At 46.2% G+C, this 22,478-nt stretch overlaps 2 protein-coding genes across 4 annotated transcripts in view; one reads left to right on the top strand and one right to left on the bottom strand.

The window, feature by feature from the left end:
* The window catches only part of ash2 (Set1/Ash2 histone methyltransferase complex subunit ash2), a 109,105-nt gene extending 107,063 nt beyond the window's left edge, over positions 1-2,042 (bottom strand). Inside the window, exons 1-2 of one of the 2 annotated variants that reach the window (XM_075686413.1) lie at positions 1,490-2,042; positions 841-930 (exon numbers count right to left, since the gene is read on the bottom strand). In XM_075686413.1, coding sequence (XP_075542528.1) covers positions 841-930; positions 1,490-1,863 — 464 coding nt within the window. In that variant the 5' untranslated portion in view covers positions 1,864-2,042. The remainder of the gene's footprint in view (positions 1-840; positions 931-1,489) is intronic. The other variant, XM_075686422.1, reaches the window with a different exon arrangement.
* Positions 2,043-2,722: 680 nt separating this feature from the next.
* Positions 2,723-20,582, top strand: LOC142576315 (uncharacterized). 2 transcript variants are annotated; one of them, XR_012826826.1, is made up of 4 exons: positions 2,723-2,917; positions 10,660-10,883; positions 16,325-16,673; positions 20,459-20,582. XR_012826826.1 is itself a non-coding variant. In XM_075686398.1 (4 exons), exons 1-4 carry the CDS (start codon positions 2,737-2,739, stop codon positions 20,553-20,555), a joined length of 765 nt encoding a protein of 254 aa, XP_075542513.1. In that variant the 5' UTR covers positions 2,723-2,736; the 3' UTR covers positions 20,556-20,568. The 2 variants fall into 2 exon arrangements, 1 of the variants encoding a protein (XP_075542513.1); XM_075686398.1 differs by having other exon boundaries at positions 16,325-16,587; positions 20,459-20,568.
* The last annotated feature ends 1,896 nt before the right edge of the window (positions 20,583-22,478 follow it).

Genomic DNA, 22,478 nt, shown 5'->3' with positions numbered 1-22,478 from the left:
CACTGCCCCATGCTCGAGACAGTCGCAACTGAGGCTGTACTTACGCTGATGACTGCACACGGAACACAATATGTTATTTAGAGCAACAAAATACAAGATTTCATCAGGTGCTTGAAAACATACAAAAAATTTGACACATCATTAAGAAAGTAGTTTCCAAGCACCATTAAAAATACTTGTGATCAGGTGCCGATGCAAGAGCCAATTCATTGAAATGTCTAATCTCGGTGCACTTATGGTGTTTTACTAGGGTTTAGGATTGGGCGAGTTGGTATTGCATTCTAGAACTGGTACAGCGCAACATACAAAGGAAGAATCTGGCGGGCTCGGCTTGTTTCTTCCTTTGTATGTTGGACTGTACCAGTTCTAGTGTAATGTTTTAGCACCTGCAAAATCAAGCTACTTGCGGTCACCTATTACATGTACCACTTGTTGCATTCCTATAATATTCTAATAGACACACGTGAACTTATGTACTAGTTAGTGTCCTATGATCAATGGCACAAGCCCTTTGATCAATGCAGCACTATGCCAAGGCAATTCTGGGCACTCTAGCAAGCTCTCTCAAAGCCTTACGGTGTGATCTCAGCAGCAGAAGAAAAAAAAGTAATGACTGACTTCTTTGCTGAGACATTCCAGGAACTACACATCACATGACGAGAGTAAAATACAAAAGTCATCGGCTTCAGTTCTTAGCCATGCAGCAATATACGATATTGTGCATTGACATGAGAAACGCCTGCAGCTACACTAACTTGCATATAGGCACAACTGTGCAGTGACAATATCACAATACAATGTTAAAACATTTTAATGCTATAGCCTGAACAAATATCTTACCCAAGCGGTAATGATAAACATGTGTCATGAAACCACTTGAGGCAGGCAATACACTGGAGTTCAACGACGTTCATGTTGCGCCCTTTCCCACTGAAAGATACAAAACAGGGTAACTGGTCACCAAACGCAAAATAATCGCAGCATTCTTACGGATTCCTGCACATTCTGTAAATGTAAACGCAGTGGGCATGACCATTTCGTCTGCTGCTGAAGTGCTGATTGGCTGGGAGCACTTGTCTCCTTTTGATGCCTGCCCCAGCCCAGCCAATCAGAACTTCAGCAGCAGACTAAATGGACGTGTCAACTAGGCGGGCACTTATAGAACCCCCCACCCCCCCTGTTGCTAATGGCACCAAAGAGGAACACACAATTCCAATGTAGTTTTGCGGCACCATGCACGAAGCAAGCAGAAAAACCTCCGGTGAAAATAACAACTGACCAGTTGTGCCGGACAATTTCTCGATGCCTACACGGCAGGACTTCCCGTGTGTTAGTTTATTATGCGTTCAACCGGCTACAAATAGGAACAGTACGATAACCCAGTTAAACTAGCCGGTTCCAGTTACACACTTTCACCTGAGAGAACACGAAATTTAAGCCGTGCACGGAATAAACACCTGTAAAATTTTGCTTTTTCATTTCACATTACCAATAGCACTGTTGATCCGAGCTTCTTGAAGCATCGGAAGCCAGTTTAGAACCATCAGCGCCTTCCAGGATGTTGTTTGCCTGTGCAGACGGTGGCTGATCGCTGCTCGTGGTCTCAGACGAGGCGGGATCTTCAAGATTTGACTCCTCCTCCATGGGAATGTCCCTGGCGCAGTTGTCGCTTTCCTTCGCCACCTTGTCGGCATCCGACTCAATGCTGCTAGCTTCGTCAACTATTTCGTCGCCTTTCATTGTGCCCTGGGAATTATCATCTGTGTCCACGTTTTCAGACCTCTTGCACACTGACAACACCGAGCCTTGTGTTTCGGCGCCAAGGTTACTCGACGAAGTCTGCTCGCCTGTCTCCGTACTCATTCTAGACAAACCGAAATCGTTGGAAGTTGCTCACTCAGATGTTGCCCTGAGATATATTCTACAACACGTAGTCCAGTGCCCCGGCCCAGTCGCGTAACGAACGAACAGGACGCGCGGCAACTCACATCATACCACCGCGCGGGTTACCGCTGCCGCCGACGGTTGCCTTTGACGCCATTTTCGACGCTTAGAGCTAGTGGCGCCCCCTCATTATCCAAAACGCAATATGCTGCTAACAAAAAAGCGCAAGAAACAAAACAAGGAATTGTGCGTCTATGTGTGTTTGTCCCTCTCTTCTTTGTCCTAATTTTGTATAGTTGATTTTGATCTTAGCATCATGTACCAAGTAGCCCTGCTGTTCAGTAAAAAGAGTGATACGTGTTTTTGCCTATCGATCACTTCTGGCGCTTGCAAGGCGTAAAAGCATGGCCTTTGAGATTAGCATTAGTTACTGCGAGGTAAACGTAACTATAATGATGGTAACCTTATATTAGAGATAATTATGTTGACTTGTACACAAAATTGTCAGTTCTAGACCACTTAATTGCAGATTGGTGCGTTTTTATGACGTGTCTTTGACTCCTAAAAGTGTTTGATGCAGCCAACTAAAGCATTGCCTTCAAGATTAATTTTTTTACGCTGAAGAGGGGCTGAGACTATTGAGTATACTGGTAATATATGGCTCCTAAGAAGAAAATTTAGAGTCGTGAACAAACTCAGAAACAACTACAATATGTTTAATTTATGAGAATATTTTTGAACGTACTTTTTATTTTTTGGTGGTATTTTCTAAAACATTCCAGTTTCGGTTTTATTATTCTCGGCAGTGAGAGGACGCTACGGGCGCTAAACCCACCGACGTTGTAATCGACTATGGAAGATTGGCCCCAAAACAACATAGGTTTTTACGTTACGTGCCGCGCACCTCATTCACCCGCATCTAAATCTCATTTCATCATCACTCAAAACGATCCAGCGCTGTCATTTTTCAAGCGTTGGAATGTGAACAGTACGTGTTGGTGCATTATTATCAGCATGGTCATCTTCGTAACAGGTAAAAACCACTCGTTTCGTCATCTGGTCTAATAGAGTCCGTCATTTTTGTTCAAATGGAGAGCAAGCCTTCGCAAAAAATTAAGATCCTCTGTCTAGTTTTCCCGTTTCGCAATGCGCTACAAAAATTCCGACTTGTGGCTTCTCTGCGTGCCTTTAATGCTTGCTGTGCTGCATGCTTTACAGGAAGTCCGAAGACACCACGGCCTTGCCTGCGTGGCAAGAAATGTTTAGGATAGAGAATAATCGCAAATTTTTAACACAGTTCACTGTAATATTTTCGACTCGCGTTACTATTCGAGCATGAAGTGGAGCAACGGCCACAAACAGCTGAGACGCGAGCCTGCACTTACTGAAGAGCTGTAGCCTACCTACTTAATTTTTTCGTGTTAGGTAGCGCCGGTAAATCGTTCACTGCAGCGGTTGGCATTTTTCATCGCTCGTAAAACCTTGCGGAATTGAGAGGCTCTACATGTGCACATTTAATCACTTTAGAAGTGACTGATCAGCGCTGGCTAGCGTTTGTGGGACTCAAGTGGGCAAACGTTCCATTCTACCTCTGTGCTGGCTATCCGGATAGCCGACTTCAGGACATCATTGTTTGTTTCGTGCAGCCTTTTTGCTGTCTTTCCTCATCTCCGTGTAATCGTAGATTTCCTTGTTCAACTGGTGCTTGCAAACACTGCTTTTGTTCTATTTCTGTCACTTCCTTTTACAACATCCTGCATTTTGTATGTGTGCTTCGCGGTACAAAAAGGCGCCTATCAAATTTTGACTTACGTTATTATTATTTTTTTCGGTTTGAGCATGGATACTTAGTTTGCAAGAAACATGACACGAGAAGTAGCATCCCATCACTAATTTTCGATTTTCGACGAAGGTACGCCGAAAATTTACCTGAGTTCTTTGTTATTATTTTTTATGCATAATTATCTTCTGCCGTCCTTCCTAGCAACTGGCTAAAGGCACGTATCCTAATCGTACCTCGCCCCCCCCCCCCAAGGTAAAGAAGAAAAAGAAAAAAGGGCGACGCTACGCTTTTAACAAATTACCATCTATATCGCTAACGTTTTCTTGTTTGCAAGCCACTAGGACATATTATAGCCAAAGAGATTAACAATTTCCTTACTGATAGAAATATTCTCTCTCACTTCCAGCATGGTTTTCGAAATTATTTTTCTACTGTTACCCAATTGACTACCTTCACTCACACGTTTGCAAGTGTTCTTGACAGGTCGGGGGAATCGGCGCCATAATTTTGGATTTTAGGACAGCGTTTGACTTTGTTTTACTCTCGCAGCTTGTCCAAAAAACTTGAACTGCTTAACCTACCAATTTAAGTAATTACTGCGTACATAACTAACCGCAAGCAGTTTGGTGAAATGAATAATTATTTTTCCGGGTAGCTTTTCTTACTTCGGGTGTCGCACAGAGCACCCACAATAACGGTATTAGGACCGTTACTATTCCTAATTTATATTAATGACATTGTTAACGTAAGTAATCCGTCCGTAGAAATGAGATTGTTTGCTGGTGACTGTGTGCTGTTTAATGAAATAACTTACCATCAAGACCAAATAACACTTGATTCTGACCATTGTATCTTGGGGCAGTGAATGTAACAGGGAACTAAATGCTAACAAAACCGTTTTCACTAAAATAAAAAGAATTAACAAACTGTCCGTTGCCTACCGCGTTCCTTCCGAGCCTCTCACAGAGGTTGCTTAATATAAGTATCTTGGCATCACAATAGCAAAGAACTTATCCTGAAACTTGCGCGTTTTTAACGCATGTGGGTCGTCTTTCGAAAAGCCTTGCTTTCTGAGACATAAATCAAAACAGGCTCCCCCAGACACGCTATTATTAGCGTATTACTCACTCATCCGACCTAAAGTGACATATGCATGCGCTGTATAGGATTCTTACATCGAAAGTAACATCGACTTCTTGGAAATTATACAGTGCAAAGCGGTAAGATTTATTCTTTTACAAACACCATTCAACTGACTTACCAACCAGCCTAATGCAGGCACATATCATTCAAACATTACCGTTACGAAGGAAAATTCAGGCTAAAATTTTTTTTCTCGCTGATAAATAATAATAATCACTCTCAGTCCACACTCTTATCTGAAGCAACTTATTGTAGCGCGACGAACAAAGCATCAACACCTTTGATATTTAACGCCTTATCTCACCATAACTAACCTTTTCAAATATTGTTTTTTTTCTCGCGTTGAGTAACAAACTGGGACAACTTAAGCGCAACACATTTATGTAGCACTGTTAATATGGAGAAAATATGTTGCTAAATTAGTTATAGGTTTTTCATAGATACCTTGTTTTTAGTTCTATAATGGTTTTGTGCATTTGCCGAATTCTCTCTTCATTCACATCGTTATTTTCTTGATTGTGTCTTATCCTCTTTATCGAATTGTTCAAACTTACTGTCCTTTAGGTTTCACGTTTGTGTATGTTTTTTGTGCATTTTTTGTATGTAAATTATTCCCCTCCTGCTTTGGCCCTTACTGATGGCCTGCAGTATGATATCAATAAATAAAGAAATCGTCATCCCTTGTGGTGTATTATGCAACGAGAAATTAAAATTGAGAGCCTCCTTGAAATAGGTAAAAGAAGTACCAGGTTGAAGTTTAGAAAACAATGAAAGCGATCCACACGCACTGGGGTTTTCTTGCGGTTTGCTTTCTTTCTTTTCTTTTTCTTTTTTTTAAATTCACCCTGTATCGCAAGTCGTCAGACATGCATCATCAATGCGTATTCTGGAATACTGAATTGTTGAGAAAGGGTATCCCACTTTCGTTTCCTGATTTTAAATCACGGGATGGCTGCGTATTAAAAAAATCTAAAGTAAATTATTGTCTAATTGTCCCAAGGCAAGTAACGGGTTGTGATGAGAGATGCCGCACGGGGGGAACTCCGGATTTTCAGCCATGTGGGGTTTTTCGATGTAGCGTGTAAATTCAAATACACGAGAGTTTATGCATTTTCCCCACATCGGAATGTGGCAGCTGCTTACTGCTGCTGGCGACTTTAAAAGATGACGCTGAGTAAATCTGTGAGCTGAAGGCGTTCTCCTGCACACAAGGGTGAGTCGAGGAATATAGACACGCATTCGGGGTGTCCCAGTTAAATTTAGCCAGAGTTTAAAAATATGCCAATGCCACGTAGCTGGACAGAACCAAGGTAATGCTGTTTGCCGTCGCTTGGAGATACTCAAACTAATTTTTTTTCACTCCGCCGAATTAGTTCATTAGTCTTAATTGATTTATCATATTCTCAACTAGTATAATTAGGAGAAACGTGTCAATGAGAAAATAGCAGAGCGACATGAAAAAAACTCACGATACAGCTTTCTGTTGCTCAATACGTGCTACATAAAAGTGTATTTCCGAGCTTGAGAGGAGCTCGCGAATGCCCGCAAAATTGCCGTGCGACTGTCCGCTCGAGGCACTTTGCGTGTATTCGCGGGCTTCTTTCGCACTAAAAGGCTAAACCCCATGAGCGCGATTTCGTGCGCGACAGCGACGAGCGACGGCTTCGAGCAACGGATCGGGCCGTCGCTTGAACAGATCGCCCGGTTTTGTCGCGCGATCGCTCGGTTCTGCAAACCTAGAATTCGTCGCTCGTCGCCCGGAAGTGCTATGAGCGACTAGCCAATAGCGCGAAGCCGGAACTGAATGTACATAACTCAAGTACTTCCGATTGTCGCACGGAACGAGCAAACGATTGAATTTTTATACGTGCAAGGATAAGAACCTACTGGAAGACCTTGAGAAATATTTTATGCTGCTTTTTACAGTAAAACACATCAACTTAAGTTAATAAAGCACGCGTCACGCTAGTTTCGGCGCCTTTATTGCTGCCCTCATTCCGGCAACATTGGGGAGACGTAGCTCGAAGTCATCGCTCGCATGGGGTACGACTTGTAGGCGACGAGCGAACGCGACAGCCATCTCCATCGCGTCGCTTGTCGCTGTCGCGCGCAAGATCGCTTGCATGGGGTTATGTAGTACGTATTGAGCAAAAGAAAGCTGTATCGGGAGTTTTTTTTTTTTCATGTCGCTCTACAACGTTCTCATTGACACTTTTTATGTCATTATAATATTTGAGAAGTCGATTAAATAATTAAGACCAATTATCTAAATAGGCGGAAGGAAAAAGATAGTTTGAATATCTACAAGCGACGGCAAAGAGCATTACCTTAGTTCTGTCCAGCTGCGTGGCATTCGCATATTTTAAAACTCTGTCCAAAGTTAGCTGGGACACCCTGTATAAAGGAGTAGGGACGAGCAAAGAAAATGAACGTACGTAGCATTAAACAACGTGATACGGCAGGAGTGGCGACAGACAACTAACGTGTATATAAAGACGAAGTATGATAGGGAGGAATGCACGAAAGCAAGAACAACGCATTAGCCACGCATTTTAGCAACACTGAAGCCACCGTATCTTGGGCAACGTGCATATCGGAAAAAGTCGGTCCGCGATTTCGCGTTGTCAGGCGCGGCATTGGCACCTCAAGAATGCAGTGGAGCAGGGCCATTTACCCCGATGAGCGCAAAAGCACAACGTTTCTCCTGCGAAACATTGCCTAATGCACCTCTTTATGAACAGCGTGTGTGTGCGTGTGTGTGGGTTTAAAGTGGAGGGGGTAGCAGGTGGGGGAGAGGGTGATGCTGTGCGCATGCGTGCGATTTCTCCCTGAGATAGCTTTCACGTTTTGCACTGAAATTTAACATAAAAGAAAGTGTCGGCAAAAAAAAAAAAAGCCCTTAGAACCCGTCGAGGCTTTAGACAATGTACGCCGGTTCTGTGGTCCCTATCACACCCTGTTACACCATCACCACGCCGCGTTTACGTTGTCCTGTGCTCACTGTGGAAGTAAAATCACGAGTACAACTTTTACTGCGCACGCTTCCACGGAGTTTTATTGCACCCGTGGGCCTAAGCACATTTTGTTGTTGTTTCAGAGCTTTCTTTCTTTTTTCTTGCAATTCTTGCTCAGATAGTGCATTTGGAAGGAAGACTACCTTCTAATATGCCTAAATTTGATTAATTAATTTGAACAGGCGGCAGCAGGTTACCGCCGCGATAGGCCTGCTCAGCGCCCCAACGGGGATCCGTCGCGACACGTGGTAATTCCGGATGAGGAAGCTGTGGAAAAAGGAAGCTCAGTCGCGCCAGAAGTGCGCAGCACGTTGCGGTACGGAAGCGGAGGAGGGTTGCGTGGCGCGAGGATCACAGAATAATGCAGTTGCAATGAAAAGCCGATCTAACTCGTGGTGGTGCTCTAGTGCCAGCACACCTCGGATGGCGTTCGTCGCGCAAGGGGCAGAACAGCGGGCACAGCTCCCGAGATTTTTTTTTTACGTTCCCCAGTGAAGAGAGTGTCGCACGTGTATGCGGGGGGGAATCGAAAGTGATCAACGCGAACTCCTCGTACACGCACTTGCATTCCAAGGGTTGCAAAGCGTTAGAATATATTAGAATATCGTTTTCTTTCTCTTTTTTCTCTTACTTTTTTTTTTACGCATAAAGAATGAAATGCCGGCATCATATATAAGCACCGCCGTATCGAGCGCCGTTGTTTGTCCCCTCTTTACGTCCTGTCTGTCGTGCTGTTCTTTCTGCCCTGGTCGCTGCCTCACTTTTCTATTCCTCTGTCTTCAAACAATCAGCACCGAGCAACTTGCGCACGCAACACAAGTATCATGCGCACAGTGTGAATAGAACACGCAGAACGTATATATCGTGTGCTATAGGGGTAATGTTAGTCACACAATTGCTTATTCGTTCGCACGTTGTTGTTTTACTCTGGATGCCTAGAGTAATACTGTGAAGGAGTAGCAGATTCATCGGTGGCGGGAACCGACACAGGTGCGATTCGTACGTTCACATCGCACGCGCTTACCTGATAGAAATGTATTTCTCACTGTATGGAGTGATGGTGCGACCAACAGTTACGGATCTCGGCAACCGCGCGCGACTTTTCGCTGATTAACGTGTGACTCGGGAGCCGGTTTTACATCTGCCAAAGAGGTAGCTTGTCTCTCTTGTTCGCGCAATATCCACAGTTATCTTGTCGAACAAAGATACTTTTGTTGACTTGAACATCGGCCTCTCTCGGAAACCGCACCAATGTGTATTATCAAAGAGCCACCGTAGAGTTAGTGAGTTTTGGCTGAAGAAGTATGCTTTAAATGTTCTATAGTTTCATTCAATTGGAGGGAGAATGTTGGTCTTTGGTGGAGAAAATATAAGTCGGCCTTCGTTTCTTCAATTCCGCGGGGTAACTTGTGCGTTGGTGCGCCAGTGTGACGTCACGTATTCGAAAGTATACTTTCACGTATTTGAGCCGTCTTGGCGCAGTAGTTGTCCTTGGAAGTTGCTATGTTGTGTATTTTGTTCCTTGCAGTGTAGCCATAATTGACTTCCGGTAGGCAATTAACTCTCGACTCGAGCCGGCACTCTCACAATAGTGTGGTTCCCTGGTGGCGACCAACTTCAGGGCGGCGTACACCCACCGCTCTTTTTCATTTTTTGCGTATTTCCTTTTTTTTTTTACGAAGCCTCCTGTCTAGGTAACAGTGGCCCATTTGGTATTACAGAAGGTTGAATTGCCAATACAGGTAAACTCGTCTCTTTCAGATTGTTACGTGTTAGACTAGGGTGCGGATGACTTCTCGACTACAGCGCACCACGCAGCTGGGCCTCTGCCGGATCTCTGACAGTTGCTTCCTGAAGCACACCAACCGACAACACACCGTGGTGGGCGTTCTCAATCATGAAGACATTCTGTATTCTTGCTTCCTCGGAGGAATCGGAATCGAACGGTAGTGGAATCGAACAAGGGGGGTTCCGCTGTTTTTAGCTGTAACGAGGTTACCCTAATAATAATGATGATGATGATATTTATTGGCATCTCCTTTAAAACGGGTCGGGAACAAATAGTCACCTAGCCTGCTTGATTTAATCAGGCTTCACTGTATTTATCGCTATCTATAACTTTGCCTATCTGATCTCGATCCTACCCGCCGTGGTTGCTCAGTGGCTATGGTTTTGGGCTGCTGAGCACGAGGTCGCGGGATCGAATCCCGGCCACGGCGGCCGCATTCCGATGGGCGCGAAAACACCCGTGTGCTTAGATTTAGGTGCCCCAGGTGGTCGAAATTTCCGGAGTCCTCCACTACGGCGTGCCTCATAATCAGAAAGTGCCTTTGGCACGTAAAACCCCATAGTTTAATTTTTTTAAAACTCGATCCTAGATTTCGTATTTGAAACCTCTATCACTATATTGTATCATTATACCTACGCTTGCAATGACTCCGGTTCTATCCATCTCTTCCCTGCTATTTTTCCAACAATACTCTAACCGTCTCTTACTTATCTCGGCTCCTGACCAGCTAATCCAGTTAATAGCTGTGGTAGAGTTACTGTATATGCTACCAACTGTAGCATATGCAGTAACTCTAAGTTGTGGCAACCTCGCGCGCCCTCTGGTGGCTTTCCGCAGGTGCGGCGCCATCTATATGATCCCAACGAATGCCATGCGATACCCGTGAACCGTTCGTAGAGCACACTCTATCCGTCCGGCTCTTCAAGTAAAACGGCTGCCTTATTCTAACTTTGTGGTTCTCGGAATATGCCCAAGTCTGTCCGGTCAACCCAGCACGAGGAGAGGCCGGACTGTCGTCGCACGATAATCTTCCCCGTCCCACACAGGTTCGGGGGTCCGCGGTTCTCCGGGACGCGGAGCGGCGGCTGCTGCGGCGGCGGCCGCCACCGGTGGCAGTCCGTCGTCGGCCGTGGTGGCAGCCACGGAGGAGCGACAGAACCTGACCTGCTACTCGTGCAACTCGCAGCTGGAAGGCGAGGGATGCCGCTTCCCGCACAACATGAGCCTCGCCATGAGGCGCACCTGCCCGCCGTCGCACCGATTTTGCACGGTTAGCACCGAGACCTTCTTTTAGCGCGCATGCGCTAAGCTCCGTAACGAGATATCAAGCGTTTGCTATTGAACGCCAACCTTTCCCTTTCGTTCTCTCATCTATTTCTCTCAGACGTTTTCTTTTTCGCCGTCTTTCTTCTGCTTCCTGAATGCAGTGTTCGAAATGCACTGGAGAGGCAGTATGCGCCCTTTTTTATCCGCGCGCGGAACTGTCCAAAGAACATGTTTCCCGGCAGTCCGATGAAGGTGTAAACGTGCATGCATGGCTGGTCAAGTATAGGTATTAGCCGATGTCAGCCGCAGGCTGGAAACGTTAATGTGAGCAAGCGAAGAGTCCATACAACGGCTGTGGTTGTAAAAAAAAAATAATAAAGTCAACAACGACATAAGTGAAGGGCAAAGGACAAGTGCCTGTCCTTAGTAACTGTCCTCAGTGGCGTAGCCAGAAATTTCGTTCGGGGGGAGCGGGGCTCAAATTGCAGCTTGGCCTCCTCCTTATAAAATTTGTCAAGGGATCAAATACATGAATAATAACTGCATTACTTCACGAAAGATACCCGCCGTGGTTGCTCAGTGGCTCTGGTGTTGGGCTGCTGAGCACGAGTTCGCGGCATCGAATCCCGGCCACGGCGGCCGCATTTCGGTGGGGTCGAAATGCGAAAACACCCGTGTGCTTAGATTTAGGTGCACGTTAAAGAACCCCAGGTGGTCGAAATTTCCGGAGTCCTCCACTAAGGCGTGTCTCGTAATCAGGAAGTGGTTTTGGCGCGTAAAACCCCATAATTTAATTCAATTTTTAATCACGAAAGAAGCTGGAAACGAATTCTGGAACGCTACGCACTGTCAAGACAACTAAAATATTATCTTTTCATAAAAGAATACACTCGTATGGCCAAAAAACTGTGTCTGAAATAACTGATATCAATGTTTCCATGTTTTTGTCTGTTTAATAAGTAAAGAAAATATTACACAAACTTTAGAACTATATCAGTTCGAAACCAGCAAAGCAGTGCATGCCGCTGATATGAAAAATGGAAAGGCCGTGATATGAACGCGTTGGGGACAAATATTTTAATGAAACTTTTTCAGTCAAGAACTTTGTTTACATTTTTGTACATACACAACGGCCAGGGAAAAATCTCAATGACGCTGTCCTTTGTTCCAATGTATTGCACAGGAGCAGCTGTCACCGGTCGTGTATTGTGAGCAATTGCACCGAAGTCATAGTCGTAACAGAGAGCACATATAGAAAGCAGAAGTTCAGCAAACTATACGAGGGCGAGTCAAATGTAAGTGAGCCAATGTGAACATATGACAAACGGGGTACTTTATTTAAAATTAGTCTCCATGAGCATTTAGACATTTGTCCCACTTACTAAACAGCCGCGTAATTCCCGTCTTATACAATTCTTTGGGTTATTGCTTCCTAAAGTGTGTAACTGACTCTTTCACGTCATCGTCCGACATGAATCTGGTTCCCTTGAGCTGTTTTTTCAATTGCCCCAAAATGAGGAAGTCGCAAGACGACAGGTCCGGGCTATATGGCCGATGTAGCAGCGTTTCTCGCTTGAACTTTGCAGTTTTGTATTGATCACATCAGCGACGTGGAAACGGGCATTGTCGCGGAGCAAGATGACCCCATTCGTCAATTCTCCATGTAGTTTGTTCTTGATTGCAACACACAGCCGATACGGCGTTTCACAATATCAGAAACGATTAATATTCTCTCCAAGTTTAGCAAATTCTATCAGAAATGGCCCCTGACGATCGAAAAAAAAATTAAACAACACATTTACGGCGGAAATTGGACGGCCTTTGCTTTCTTTGGGGGGCGGGGGTGAACTCAAGTGTTTCCAGTGTAAGCTTTGCCGTCGTGTTTCAGGCTCGTAGTAGTGGCACCATGATTCGTCCTCGGTCACAATTGCAGACAAGAAGTCGTCACCCTCATTGTGATACCGGATCAGATGAGTCAAGGCAGCGCCGAACTTCTCCGTCTTCTGGTGGTGGTTCAAAACCTTGGTCATCCATTGCGCACACAAGAGCCGATAATCGAGATGTTAATAAATTATAATGTGAACCGAACCGTGACGGATGTTCACAAGCGTGTCAGTTCATCGATGATTATCCTCCGTTATTGTCTAATCAGCTCATCAACCTCTGCAATTGTGTTGGGGGTGATTGCACGATGGCTTTGGCTCGGCCTTGGATCGTCTTTGCAACTTTCACGCCCTTCTTTGAACCATTTGCTCCAACGCTTCACAGTGGCCAATGAAATGCAATGTTCAACATACATGGCGACTAATTTCTTTTTAGGAAACACCTTCATCTGTCAAAAAGCTCACGACACCACGCCGTTTAACTTTAGGAGTGTCCATTATGTCACGTAATCACGTTCAAACCAGTGTATGAGAGCATTAAATAACATTTATCCTCGCACCTGGGTGTCACTTTTGCAAATGGGTGATGCATGTGTGTTACGCGCATTTGCTTCGCAGACAATGAACAGAATCATTATTGCGCGGGGTTGGTTGGCTCACTTTCATTTGACTCGCCCTCGTATATTAGAAATGCGAAGATACAATGGAATATACAAATGCGAAGATACAGCTTGATAAACGGCAAAATAAAAGTGTTACTGGAAACAAAGTTCACTACACGCATACACAAAACCTCACAATAAGATATTTAAATATCCGTATAAGTCTCCAATAAATCTACGTATCTAAGAAAAAGTCACGGTATATAAGGCGTCAAACAAGGCAAATAAACATGCTGCACAATCGAAGATTCACACATCACAGAATCCTAAGGCCCGCCCCTCCTCCCTCCACTCCCCCCGATGTATAGCGCGTGACGGAATGAAGCGCTTCCTGCCCGTGTTTCTCCTTTGCGCACACAATGCACCATCGTCGACTCACCCACTTAACCCTCCCCCTCCTCCCTTCACTCGCACGTACAGCATGCGGCGTGCGGTTACGATGTTACCACCCTTGGACTTTGTACGGCACATAAGGGCGACGGCAGGAATGCGCCTGAAGTGTCCATATTATTGCTGTCGCAATAATATGATAAGAATATCCGGCAACTGAAGCGTCCCGTGGCCCATTATTTTCCGCAAAAGAAGTAACAAAATCGTACTTTCACCATGCGACAATTCGCAGCGCCGCAACAATGTCCCCCCCTTTTTTTTGTAGGATGGGGTCACCGAAATGAAGAAACGCAAAGGAAAGTATGTTGGCTGCAATCGAATGCCTACTTTGGGCACCTAATGTGGCTACCGAAGGAATATCGAAGAAAACGTGCGACGCTTGGTCCACAGTGAAGCATACGCATACTGCTTGGTATCGTACACCGGCGAGACAAAAGACTTTCCGGGGAGGTTGCGTTCAAGCGAAAGCGTTGCAATACGTCGAGTCTCCACAGTGATGGCGGCGAGCGACCATTGTTTCTTTTTCTCTTCTGCTAGTCAGAAGGCGTCCAAAACTCTGCCGGGCGAAAATCCACTCAGCCAGAGAAAAACGAACGCGCACCGAAGTGCGCCGCGTGGTGGTCGGAGCAACACGAGAAAAATGCATGCGCTCTGGCTGGCTCTGGCAGCGCACGTGTAGAGAGAACAAGAAAACTGAAGAGGCTCAACGTACCCTCGCGAATAAAAGTCAAAGTATAAAAATAAATAAGAACGTAGTTACCTTTGCTGACTTTAACGGCTTCACATGGATACTTTAGGGCAGGTGAAAAAAAAATGTCAGTATTCTCTTCTGTGACATGACGGCACAAATGAACCACCACAACGCTTCGCCTCATCGGACCTCGCTGCGTGCTTTGTCAATTTGTCCGATAGTGAGTCGATTTGGCTTGTCTCATTGTATGTTCCGATGCACGACTTTAGAAAAGTCAATGCGCCTTTGGCGTCAAATGTTTATAACAACACTAAACCCACAACGTTCCGCAATCGAAAATCTAAATCACGACTTTAGAAATGTCAATGCACCTTTCGTATCAAAATTTTATGAGAACTTTAGACGCATATAGTTTCGGAATTGCAGTCCATCTGCTCCGTAGATTCCGTGGCCTCCGCGAGATGCCGCGACGAGCCCGCTCGTCATCAAAACGCCATTGAATCTTTGTGCTCGGACGGGGCTCCTTGTGTTATGCGACTCCCGCTGCATGGGCGTTGCAGCGAAATCCAGCCCGAGTTCGGATTGTACGCGATGAGATGTCTTCTCGAGCGTGAAAATGACCCCCATTCTAGACTAAATGCAGAATTATTTCCGGCGCCGGGGGTTGTTTTGGTCGGCGGTGCACGGACAGCGCGAAAAAATTTCGGAGGGGGGGGGGCTTATGGGGGGGGGGACGTTGTTGGACTAGTTGGTGCATTGTATTTAAGAAAAGAAAAACAGACAGGAAAGAACCAGCCTCTTTCCTGTCTTGTATGTTTCCTGTGTGCGTCTTTTTTTTTTACTATCTATTTTTCTTGAATACAATGTCGCACGGTTGTTCGACGGTAAATGAGCGGCTGGAGATCCGCCGACGCCATAGTTATTGTATTGTGAATGACTATATAGCGCCGAGGCGCAGGCCAATACAGGAACGTTTCTTAAAAGCGCGAACAACTTACTGGGTCAGCCTTCTTTTCCCCCCTGGTTGCAAAATACTGCCAGCACGAAGCCCCTTTTGCGATGCACGTGCTGTCCTTCATTCGTAGCGAAGGAACTCAGCAAAAGAACGGCGCTTGTGCTGGTGAGAAAATAAAACACGCACGATTGAATTAGCAAGACCTCATCATCCCGTTATTTCCTGGCATTATTTTCCGGCCAAGATGATCGCGGCTTACCGGATGCCGTGGGCAAAAAAAAAAAAAAAAAATGCATCCGATTGTGCAGTATATATCGTTTCAATCCACGTGGCATCGCTTTTCGTCAAATACACCGAGCTTTGCAAAAAGCAAAAAAAAAAAAATTACTCGAGGGAAATCTGGCATGCAGGGAAAGAGGCTACGGGAGCTGCGAGCACGGTCGTTCTGCTAGCACGGGAATGGCGCGTCAAGGTCCACGGAGCAGCCCCATAAACTTGGTCCTTCTGGCTACAAACGATTTTGTAAATTTCAAATGAATCGCACTCTACGAAGCGTCGGCTTATAAGTGCAACAGTTCGCACTGACTACGCGTGTGCGCAGGGCCTTACTGTCTTCGTGCGTTTAGAGAAAAAAAATGATTTATTGAAAATCTAGGCCAATAAACAGCAGATTAAGGGTAATAAGTAAGGCCCCAATCACGAGGAGGAAAAGAAGAAAAAAAAATCACGCCCTATTACCACATCATTTACACGGAATAGCTGAACGAGGGCGGCATCAGAGTCACCTACATAGTAAGTTTAGTCCTATAAACTCCGCGTCCAGCCGTCTCACGGAGGACGGGTTGTCACGCCACGACCGCGCAGGTGACCCGCGTGGACTACAGCGTGGACCCGGGCGGCGCCATGCGGCCCTTCTCGATCGAGCGCAACTGCAGCGAGCACTGCACCACCGAGTGCGTGGCGGTGGGCGAGCGGCTGCGGCTCTACCTGTGCCACTCGTGCTGCGCCGAGAGCCTCTGCAACACGGGCAACGAGGCGTGCGCCCTGCTCGAGGAAGGGGGCCGGGCGCTGCTCGCCTCGCGTCGGCTCACCGTGCCCCTGCTCGCCCTGCTCGTGGCCGCGTGCCTGTGAGCGAAACGGCGGCCCTCGGCCCAAGACGTTTCCCGAATGGAAGCCGCGGTTGAACTCGTTGAGAGACGAGCACAGTTCTCACGTATGCTCATCGTTCGAGTCGTGAGAAGTAGTGCGCGCCGTCTATTTTTTTCTTCTTTTTCTTGTTTTGAGTTGTGAAGAAGCAGCGCCGTACGGCACCCTGGACTCTTGTCGGGTGTGCTACGTCTTCCCGTTTTTCTTGCGGTTTATTACACTACGATTCCATTCCGACTTGCCCGACTGGCTGTTGTTATAGAGACCCACATAGTTTGTCTCTTGGCTGGTTGGTCTGAATGCAGCGGAACTACACTTGCGCTGCGCAAGCTTGGACGAATCAACCCTATAGAGGAGCACTGGGTGTTTCGCGCCGGACGGCGTCGCATGTTGTCGCGTACAACTTGAAGCAGCGCGAAGGGACGAGGGCATGAACAAGAAAAACAACCACGACGAGACGAGCGGTGAATGCCAACTGAAGTTTATTCGAGAAAGCACCAGCCATTTGTAATCTGTCGAGAACAGAACAAGAACCATCGAGATCGACAGGCATGCGCATATAGGGACACTACAAGTGCACGTGTTTATCCAGTTGTGTTCATTGCGTTCGACCAAGTTCCTGAAGTGCAAATCTAATTCGCGTCGTTCGTGTTCCGTTTGTGCCGCGTTGGAGAGACAGCACTTGACGCTTCACGAATGGAGCTGTTAACCGTGGATGAGTTCAGTGAGAGTTGTTGATCACGTTTGGAAGCACTGGCGTACTGAACGCCCCTGTACGCGGGCCTCGATAAGTGATACGACGACAGCGTTCTCCATCTGAGGGCGAGGCGCTCGTTCTCGAGAAGATGCTGATACGTTCGGCAAAAGGAGCAGGTAGATGTACAGCGGAGTGGGCTTTGGGCATGCGCCTTAAATCTGGCTGGATCCAAGTATTGAAAATGAATTCTATTTAGAGAGCAGCGAGGTCACAACTTCCGGCGCGCACTCCCGCAGTGTTTCCTCTCGTTATGGTAGATCAGCAGCAGCTCTCGCATATAGCGCACCTTCTCTCCTTGGGCGTATTTCATATATAGTGCCGCTGTAGCAGTGCGGTGCTGGACGAGCGCGCACCATGAGCTCCAAGCTTACAGCGAATTAAAAGAAAACGCCGCGGCTGCGAGCCAAGCGAAGAAGTAGCTGCACGTGGAGTACGGTTGACGCGCCGGGAACCAGAGTCATCACGTATGCTTTTTCCCTACCTTGAGGAATGTACCGCTAGGTCCGTGGTCTTGCGAGTTTATAATGAAACTCTGCGAAAGGCGCGTGGCAGGAGCGGGTGAGTGAGTCACGTGAGGCCGCGACTTTTGGCGCCGCAGCCCTTCCTGAGATCATCCTTTTACAGAGCCGCAACTTCACAAAGCCGCTCGGTGATCTGCCGGCGCCCGCGGAACCAGGTGGCCGCGTTCTCGCAGTGTGATGCACAGTGGAATGGGACGTGACTCACAGCTCCACTTCGCGGTCCATTGCGGATTCTCTTTTTAAGAAAGTGGCGCAGCTACTACGACGCTCCCTGAAGGGGGCCAACTGAATTCGCAAGGCTTTTCTTTCAAAGGAACGCTTTTGCCCTTTGTCGGTATAGCCTTTCCTATAGGAATAATATATGTTTGCTATTGTAATTGGGCGCCGTTCGTTCTCACAGACACTTTTCTATACTTCATCTCAGCAATTCCATGCAGTTAAGCGGAAGCTATATGGGTTGCGCCAGCTGGTGCCACAAAATAAAACCGGAACAAAGACTCCTCCATTGTCAGCTTCTGCGGTCGGCCTCCGCGAGACACCGGCAGAATGAAAGCTTCACGAAAGAATCAGCGGTGCCCAGCGGTCTTCCTCTAACTCTGTTGAATACACAACGCTCTCTGGTTTCTGATTGGCTGGCATGAACTTCGCCTTCGCCGCACTGCACGGAGTTGGAGAGATGGAGTACAGGGTATGCGAAGTGTTTTTGTGAATACGGGCCCCAGAACTTAGTCGAACGTCAGTGTTGTGACATAGTTATTCGATTAACTGTTTTATATATGCTCCCGTTATACTGTTGTAGGAGATGTCTTTCTCGATAAGTAGGTTGACTGTTAGGCGGCCACTGGCCTTCGCGCAATGCGACATTGATTGTTAGTTTTCTTGTTCTTCTTTTTCTTGAGCTGGACACATATAGATAAGAATGGCCTGTAGCAGATAGCAGGCACAGTTTGACCACTACAGCTGGACTGCACCGCATAGATAGGCGGACATGTCTTGCTGGAGCAAGCAGAATAGTCAGTTGGATAGGTAACAAAATTTTCTTTAGACAGCTTTCTGGAAACTGAGTTTACGGGATGTGTTTACCTTGCAGGGGTAGAAGGCTGTTATTTTCTTTTATTTTTCAAAAGCCATTCCAATTTGTGAAAGTTTTTCAGCACAATTGTGCGTCAGGCTATAGGGTGTTCAAATGGCGATTCAAAACGTCGATTGAAGTGCCGTGGAAGCTAAAAACAGCCGCACCACCAGTGCTTCGGCTCCTATTTTTCCCTAGCACGTAGGGATAATTTCGACTCATTGTGTCGAACGTGTCGCTCGAACAACCCATATTTTCATTTCAGCAATCGTGGCTCTTACACAATGCGTATTCTGAAGTGTGGTCTCCCGAATTTTTTTTTCGCTAATTCTTTTTTTTCTTCTTATAGTAACAAGGGGCCATTTCGGAGTTTGCTTAACATACATACGTATACAATACTGCGTCAGTAAGAAAACTTTGTAATTTTTGGCGCCTTCGCCACGACAAAGCATTTGTCTTGCAGAACCTGTAAAGGCTCCACTTCAATATATAACAGTGTTCACGGCAAAGCTCTGCACCAAGCCAATTTCTCAAAGGCCACAGTTTCGAAGAAAATTTTAAAGAAAATTCGAAATGGATCGAGTGATATAACGCGGAATGATCGATAGGTAATTATTCCTAATTACAACCGGCTTTATGAGTAATGTCAGCTAGCTTGCTACGCGATTATGAGGCGCGTCGCGGAGACATTGCCTAAATAAATTTGACGTTCCATTTGACTCAATTGATATTCTAACTGAAATTGAGTTATTGAAATCATTGGTTAATTATGTCTTGAAGAACGGTGGCACCAGTGGCGTTTACAGAATGGAGCGGCTTCGGGATAGAATGGCACGGTTCGAATCTGCACTGTAAGGATGCATCCGAAACTCGGTATAATAACGGCACATAATTGGTAAACTTTTGTCATTCTGCTTCTTGACGTTTGTTCTTTGTCGTGCAGGTTGTTATACGTCCCTTTCTCCGCATAACACAGCTGCAAAGACAAAAGTGGCGATATTTGCTTTCATGCGGCGCATTAGAAAAATTGATCAAATTAAACAAACGAACGAACGAACAAAAGAGCTGTACGTTTGGCAGTTCGCGTATACATTATTACATCGTGCATGTTTCTAGCAACGCTACTGCGTTGAGGTGTTTGACTGTGGGAAGACTGGAAGGCCGACGCTTGCAGTTCCTGAGAGGATGTTATAAATTTATGATGATAACACCAAAAAAAAAAGAGTTTTCATATCGCAAGGAATTTGTCCGTAGGTTTCGCTTACGGTACGGCAAAAATCACGTGTGGCAATCAACACAATTGACTACGATTAATTAATAACGAGTGTCGTCTCATGGTCCCTCAAATCAGCAGTTCTTGTGCCAAAGTTTGTATTGAACGTCTCGCGTGTCAGCTTTATTAGACATCGGGACAAACTTGTTGCAGCGCGGTTTAGCCAGTGCCTCAAGGCAGGGCCTGTCTATACTTCCACCTGTGTATTTTGTTCTTTGGTTTATTTTAGATTTTGCAGCGAGTGCAAACCGGCGCTGGAACTCACGGGCTTGGAGCTACGTGTCTGGAGCCTTTTCAATCATTGTCATTCCCGTAAATATTGTTAAAAAAATGAATAAATGTTTCAGAAATTCTGCATGACCATGTTGTCAATTGTCCCACTTTCGTTTCACTTTCTGCATGGGAAAAACGTTCTACTCTAAGTGAAGGGAAAGGTGACTCGCAAAGTATGAATAACGAATCAATTTTCATTGTTACAATATAAGTACAAGGGCGGATGCTGTGCGAACAGCGTTACAATCAGTTTATAGTGCTCTATGGAATCGCTCTATACAAGTCTCAGGTAGAGGACCAAATGCCGAAGAGAAATATCTATGCTAGATATAGCGCGATTCCGTTTTTCGGAGCGGCTTATATCAGAGGACAGAAATTCCACAACTACTTAGAATGATCAGACAAAAATTAAACAAAAATCAACAATTAACTTCTTTTTTTATTTATTTGAATGGTTAGAGTACACATTCATGGAGCATGCCTAAGGCCTATAACTCTTGAAGGACATTGCACATTGGTAAAGACTTTAATGGCAAGATTTTATGCAAGCATTTATCCGCCACCAAAACTTGCGATCCATCATGTTCGTTTTAAGAAATCGCGTGTCTACCATATATAGCGGGAACGATATGCCAGCGCGTGTCGCCATAGCCGCAAGTCAAAGCTGGCAGCGGCAGCTTGGCAGCGAGCAAACCAGCTTATCAGCCAGCAAATCGCAACAGCTAGGAACGCGCCTTCTTGTTGGGGCACGACACCTCCACACTTGCACGCTACCTGTTGACCCAGCAAGGGGCAGAGGGAGGGGGCTTATGTGGCTGTCCTCGCGCATATTCATCATCACCGTTTTTCTTCCTCCATATCCCTCTCTTCTGCCCCAATTTCTTCCCCACTGGTGAATGACCTGGACCATTCCGCCAACACCGATTCGGCCCGAGAACGTCCGCCCCATGCTATGGTGACTCCTCCTGCAGGCACGTTCAGGGAATTTCCACACCAACAAAGCGCCGCATGACAACGTGGTACCTACACTTTTGTGGCTCCGACACCGAACCGTTCGCAAATAAAGTTGATCTCTTTCGCGACGTGGTGTGCATGGAGGTTGTCACTGAAGGCGGGTTCACTGCGTCACGAATTACCTAACGCTCTGCACTCTAGAAGCGCCTGACCTAATTTCTTTTCAAGACACTGTTATGAAGTTAAACCGCTCCAACCGAATCCGTCTGTACTCGGCAGTTAAGTATGTTCTTGATGCGGCAGATGTACTCGTCACCCTCCTGTTTGTTATACCGGTTCCGGCCCCCCTCCCCCTCTCCCTTCCCTCCCCCCCTTTTTCTTTAATCCTTTTTTTTTCTTGAAATCCCCTCGACAACACATTCCGAAGTCAATATGCCTTTTTCGGCGCCTCAACCCAGAGTATCGCCATCTCTGGATGCCGCCGTAACGACACCTACGTTAAGCGCGTGGGGCAGTGCCCCTTGAAAGACCATGCCGCTGCCTTTCAGTCACCCCATACATTGCACCGCAGACTCCTCGTCGCCACCTTAACTATTTCAAAGTTACTCGACGTATTACTACTATGCTACTCAAGTCACTTTCAACTCATGTTTCTTTTTGTGTGTGTGTCTGGGTTTTCTCCTTTCTCTTTTTTTTTTTTGTCTTTTGTGTTACTCGCGCGCTGACCGCTTGACCGGCCGCTTTAATGCCTCAAAAACATGCCGCCAACGACTCCCCCTGAATACCTCCTAACCTTTCGCATCCCCAACACGCTCCCAAGCCCCCGTATTTCTTAAAGATTTCACTTTTCTCTTTCTTTTTCTTTCACTCCCCCTTTTTTGTCTGTCTTGGTGCCGCCCTGGTTTTCCCACCCCCCCTTTCTTTTCTTTTTTTTCCTTTTTTTCTGCTTCTATTTCTTTTCTTTTCTCCCCGCGTGCCCACTCTCACGCTCTTGTCCCCTCGTCTTGAGAATGAAGCTCCGA

The sequence above is a fragment of the Dermacentor variabilis genome, chromosome 1 (genome assembly GCF_050947875.1).
Source record: "Dermacentor variabilis isolate Ectoservices chromosome 1, ASM5094787v1, whole genome shotgun sequence".
Lineage (NCBI taxonomy): Eukaryota > Metazoa > Arthropoda > Arachnida > Ixodida > Ixodidae > Dermacentor > Dermacentor variabilis.
The sequence above is the reverse complement of the archived record's forward strand: the minus strand, read 5'-3'. Positions and strand labels throughout refer to the sequence as shown.

Excerpts from the sequence above, each read along its gene's own strand:
- LOC142576315 (XM_075686398.1), top strand. The coding sequence starts at position 2,737 with ATGGAAGATTGGCCCCAAAACAACATAGGTTTTTACGTTACGTGCCGC. Across the intron at positions 10,884-16,324 it reads CGTCGCACCGATTTTGCACG|GTGACCCGCGTGGACTACAG; the intron begins GTTAGCACCGAG and ends ACGACCGCGCAG. Across the intron at positions 16,588-20,458 it reads CTGCTCGTGGCCGCGTGCCT|ATTTTGCAGCGAGTGCAAAC; the intron begins GTGAGCGAAACG and ends GGTTTATTTTAG.